We start from the raw sequence: 5162 nt of genomic DNA, 5'->3' as shown, positions 1-5162 counted from the left end.
CTGATACTCACCGATTTGAATGAAACTCAACATACTTGTTAAACACCGAAAAACATTAAATACGTGTTTTTTTTGTTTCGGCTAAACACGATTTTTAGGGGTAGAAAGCACCCATTTTAAGGGTGTGTTTGTTATGAAAAGACCTTTCAAACGAGTCCCCACTTGACCCTTAATCCAATTTAAAATTTTCAACCCCCCTCTTACCCCTGCGTACCAGGGGGTGGGGGATGATCGGTATCCATGTCATAGGGTAGCTTTTTTGATAAATCAAAATACGTGTTTTACCGTTTTTTGATATTTTCATTTTTACAAAAATTATTTAGGGGTTTCCACACTTTTGACAAACCCTGTATATACATATGTACATTTGTGAATGAGTATTTATGTTTTTGTAAAAGTGCATTGTCAACATTGTTTATGTAATTTGTTTGACTGTCTTGGATGAGTATGTATAACTTCCTTTTCTTAAAGATCAGTTTATGAAGTAAGAAGAACTTTAGTTATATCAAGCATAGATTCAAGAGTATTACTGCAACTCAAATGTTTCTTTAAAATAGTAAATATTTGGTGCCAAGTAAAAGTTGTTTCTATATGCACTTATACTATCTCTGTGTAACGTATTATTGCTTTGTTGAGCATCATAGTACTTTGACATTTGTCCATTGTGTTTGAGTATATATGATTTTAGGTTTTTAATTGTGTTCTTCTTTAGTTATATAATGTGTTGTTGTTTTTTTCCAGTATGCTGTGGTGGCCTTCACGGGAAAGGAACAAGAGGAAGAAGCAGAAACAATCGCAGTAGTTCCTGTTAAATGGATTGACAAGCCTGATGATGAGATTACTGATATATTCTGGCCTTTAAAAAACTAGCCTGAAAAAGGATCGAGACTTGTACACTTAAAGAAAGCTGTAAAAAGTTGTATTGAGCCTGACATTCATTGGCCTCTTCATAAAGGATCAGTTCTTCACTTATATCGTGAGTTAAATATGATATGTCAATTTCTTTTTATCCATTCTTCATTGAATAAAGTTTTATGCAGTAAATATGAAATGTTCAGTTTTATTGTATTTCTTTCCTGTGATGATTGCAAGTTTAAGCTGATGCTTTAAGTTCGAATAGAATTTTTTAAAATTTCTGTTGCAACTAAATAACTGTTCTTTAATAAGGTTATATAGTTGGAAATCTATTGGAACTGTTATGCTCTTACATTTGTTATTGCAGGTAAGTATGATGATGCAGTTAAAGGTTTGAAAAGAGCTGAGGATGACACATCACTTGAAACGGAGGCAGATGACGCTCCACGAAGGAGGAAGCTACCAAGCCGATATATAGACTCTGATGATGACAATGAAAATAAGGAAAACAATATGCTATCTCGAAAAGAAAAAGGTCCTCGCAAAAGGAAAGTTAGAAAACTTAGCGAAAGTGATGATGAGAGCGGCAGCAAAACTTTGCCTCAGGTGAACTCTGATGTTTTGAATGCAGTTAAAGAAAATAGTATCCATGTGCATCAAGTACAAGATAAAGAGAGGGAGAAAATGCCCAGAAGACAACCTCTCGAGAAAAATATCGAGTTCAGACTCCTTCAGAAGTTCGAAGACAATTCCAGCCAAGGCAAAGAGCGAAAGCAAAGACAACTGGCAAAAGGTTCGTGATAGCCAATCTCAAAGTATTATCTGCAAGAGGAACGAGAAATGGCGGAAAATAGATTATACTAAGCGGAAGAAGTGTTGTGTCAGTAACAGTGCCAAGCAAAAACTATGCAACAACATTTTTGAATAGTGAGGTTTCTTCAATTCTTTCTTCTATCGAGAACAAAATAACAAGAAGCAAAATCTCTGAGGTTCTTAATACTTCCCTTCTTAACTCTTTAATATCTACACCTGATTTTATATCAAGTGAAAATGCTCCTCAAGACACTCAATTTTCATTTCCACTCTCAATGAACAATCCTGATAAGGAATCTTCATGTTCGTCTCAAAATTCGTCACATTCGTTGGTACAGACTATCACTTCTAGTGCAAGTTTTGAAGGACGTTTTTCATCACCGAATTCAGTGGCTGATCAAAATAAAACTCATTCAATTTTTGACAAAGTAGGTGAGGAAGAAACAAAGTTACAAGAGGAGCCTCGTTATTTTTGTAAAGATAAAGATATTTACATGTTTTTACGATTCAAGTAATTATGGCTTTGACATTCTTTGCAAGTTCTCAATAGATATGTTTATAATTTATTAGGTGATTTTGAATGCAAACATTGTGACAGTGAAATTAAGCTGAGCAGCACAATACTTCTGGAAATTAGCAAAAAGTTGGATTTAGTGTTGATTAATCAGGTAATTATTGTTCGGTCTGTCAACCCAGATCATGCTAAATCCATAATACCTTGTAATTTTCCACCTATTTCACTGAAGACAAAGAAGGACTTTCAAAAGATGGAAATGTTTTTAGCAGCTAATCGTATTAATTATGAAGCTATGGTATGTCCCATGTGAGGTTAATGAGTATGTATAATGCATATTAAAAATTTACTAAGCAATCATGATCTCGCTTTTCGTGCCTTAACAGCGAGATCTACTTCATTCTGAATGTGCCAGTGCTTTTGGCACATCATCTATTCCCTCAGAACGCAGTGTCACAGGGAACATTTTATCCAAGTTGATCTCAAATAATCTTGCCAAACTGATAAGTTGGAGTGGGTCAGAAGGCGATAAGATAAAGTTTTCTGATACAAAACTATGTGAGGTTGTATTTGGTAAGTGATCTCATTTTTTTTTAATTCATCACATAAATCCCATAATTTTAATTCTACTTGCATTAAGTTATTTCTTTAGTACCCTATGGTATTTACGAAATATATATCAGTGTGTTTTTTCTGTTGATAATATCATTTTATTGTAATTGCCTTTGTGTACAGGTACAGTTAAACTACGATTTCCTAATAGCTTCCTTACTGACGCTGAAGCCAAGATCAAACGTTGGTTCCAAACTGCTAATGGAAGGGAAGTTAATGAGTCACATAATTCTGATACCTAAAATATATTATTATCGTTTTTCATTACTTGTATTTTGATTGGAGAGTTACTGATGTTAGCTTTGTTTGTATAGTTTTAATTATTCTTGGCAGAATTAAGCAGCGTAGTGAAAGCCTCTCATGATTTGTTATACGTACAACATCTAATTTTTATCACAAGACTTATGAATTTTTGTTACATATGTCTGATATTTTCCCAATGTGGAAATAGTATCTCATTAAGCAATACCAAATATGTTTTATTAATGTTTTTAGTTTATTTGTTTATTTGTTATGTTAACTAAATTTATTCGTTAACTAAGTTACTTTATGTTTATCTTGCTAGCTTAATCGTGGAGTTCGGTTCTTACTTTTTATTTCTTTTATGCTCTTAAACTTAGCATATGAAATGTCTTTCAATACTTGTTTTAATTGTAGGTTGTAGCATTACTTTCATGATGAGACTTTATGACTTTTAGTTACATAACTGATAGTGCCAGTCTGAGAATAGTATGGTACTTAAACAGCAATAAATATATTTTATTTTAGTCTTTAGTTAATTTGCATCATATATAATACAAGCTTTTGTGATGTTTTCTTTCATGACTGACTTAATGAAAATCTAATATAGTAGTGCTTATATAAAAAAATATTGAAGCATTAATCAAGCATTTGTGATTATTTATTGTATTTTTTTATTTAAAGGCTGTATGATTATATAGTTTCATATGACTTTAAGAGCAAAGTGATTTAAAGTGGTTTTTACACCCGAATAAAAAACTAAATGTAATACATTTTTGTCTTTATTTTGTCTCTGTTCCTATTTAATGTAATTTAGTTTTAATCTTGCATTTATTCCTTTAGAAAGATAAGATTTATAATTTGTTAATATTAGCCTATCGCTATAATGTACAATGTAGGCGTAATACACACGGCGTAATACATAGAAAACGAGGAAATAAAATCAGCTGTGCAGTAAAAATCAATATCACCTGATTTGAAAAAATCATTAACAGATGACAGATCGGTACGCGTGTAAGTGTAATTACGGGCCTGAGCGCGCGAGTCTTACGCGATATCATTGGCAAATTTTGACCGCTTATAACTCAAAAACTATTGCAGCCTCAAAATTTTTGTATTAGAATTTTTGACTCTATTTTACCTCTAGAACACGCTAATAAAGTATTGTACGGAGGTTGTGAGACACCCTGTATAAGTATGGACCGCTAGTAGCTAACTTCACGCCTGTTCCAAGATCTACAGGAGCTATCACACATAAATTGGCATAGCTGCATATACATAGCGTAAGACTGTCTGGACCATAGACATAGTATATCTAGACCGAGTGTTGAGGAGTGGGAGTCGAGGTGCACGTAGTATGTCCTTTTCTACGTGCATCTTTACCCCCACTCCTTAAATAAAGGCAAACGCTCGGTCTAAATATACTATGTCTATGTCTATGGTCTGGACCAATGAGCATCGAAATAAAATCGCCATATTTATTAACATAACATGCTCATTGGTCCAGATGGTCTTATGCTATGCATATGCAGCTATGTCAATTTGTGTGTGAGGGCCTTTAAGCCCGTATCAGACTACGTATTGAAGATTGAAATTTGACCAATCAAGATAAAAGAAACTAAAATTTCCTTGTCCTGATTGGTCAAATTTCAATCTCAATGCATAGTCTGATACGGGCTTTAGGGCCCGAACATAGACTTTTGCATAAGCGCATAAGGGCCACCGCACAAGCTTTTCCGTAATGCATTACGTTACGTTAAGTACTGACAGAGAGAAGCCTGAGAGAGGCAATGCCGGCGATTTCTTCAACCAATGAAATGGCCGCATAGTATCTTAAGATCGTACTTAAGATGATCTTGAATATAAGAACGGACTATGAATACCGGCCTATGTATAGAGTTCAATGGTGTACACAAAAGTATGTATATCTATAGACACGATGCTTAGGGCCACCGCACAAGCTTTTCCGTAATGCATTACGTTACGTTAAGTACTGATTCTAAACCTAAACTCGTACGTAATCTTAAACTTCAGTCAACGCACAAACAAAATCGTAACGTAGTATGCTTTTGTTACGTTACGATTTTCTCTGTGCGTTGACTGAAGTTTAAGATTACGTACGAGTTTA

The 5162-nt window shown here is 34.0% G+C and overlaps 1 protein-coding gene across 1 annotated transcript; it reads left to right on the top strand.

The window, feature by feature from the left end:
* Positions 1 to 746: 746 nt before the first annotated feature.
* LOC115232777 lies at positions 747 to 3743 on the top strand. The gene is made up of 5 exons (XM_029802867.1): positions 747 to 976; positions 1223 to 2142; positions 2239 to 2480; positions 2569 to 2755; positions 2918 to 3743. The coding sequence occupies exons 2-5, from the start codon at positions 1944 to 1946 to the stop codon at positions 3034 to 3036; spliced, it is 747 nt and encodes a 248-aa protein (XP_029658727.1). The 5' UTR covers positions 747 to 976; positions 1223 to 1943; the 3' UTR covers positions 3037 to 3743.
* The last annotated feature ends 1419 nt before the right edge of the window (positions 3744 to 5162 follow it).

This window comes from Formica exsecta, unplaced genomic scaffold, assembly GCF_003651465.1.
Source record: "Formica exsecta isolate Colony F162 unplaced genomic scaffold, ASM365146v1 scaffold1014, whole genome shotgun sequence".
Lineage (NCBI taxonomy): Eukaryota > Metazoa > Arthropoda > Insecta > Hymenoptera > Formicidae > Formica > Formica exsecta.
Note: the sequence above shows the minus strand (reverse complement) of the source record. Positions and strands in the feature narration are given on the sequence as shown.

What these genes read in the sequence shown, in the direction of transcription:
- LOC115232777 (XM_029802867.1), top strand. Translation starts at nt 1,944, where the DNA reads ATGAACAATCCTGATAAGGAATCTTCATGTTCGTCTCAAAATTCGTCA. An exon ending in GTATTAATTATGAAGCTATG is followed by an intron (nt 2,481 to 2,568) that starts GTATGTCCCATG and finishes GTGCCTTAACAG; the next exon opens with CGAGATCTACTTCATTCTGA. An exon ending in ACTATGTGAGGTTGTATTTG is followed by an intron (nt 2,756 to 2,917) that starts GTAAGTGATCTC and finishes CTTTGTGTACAG; the next exon opens with GTACAGTTAAACTACGATTT.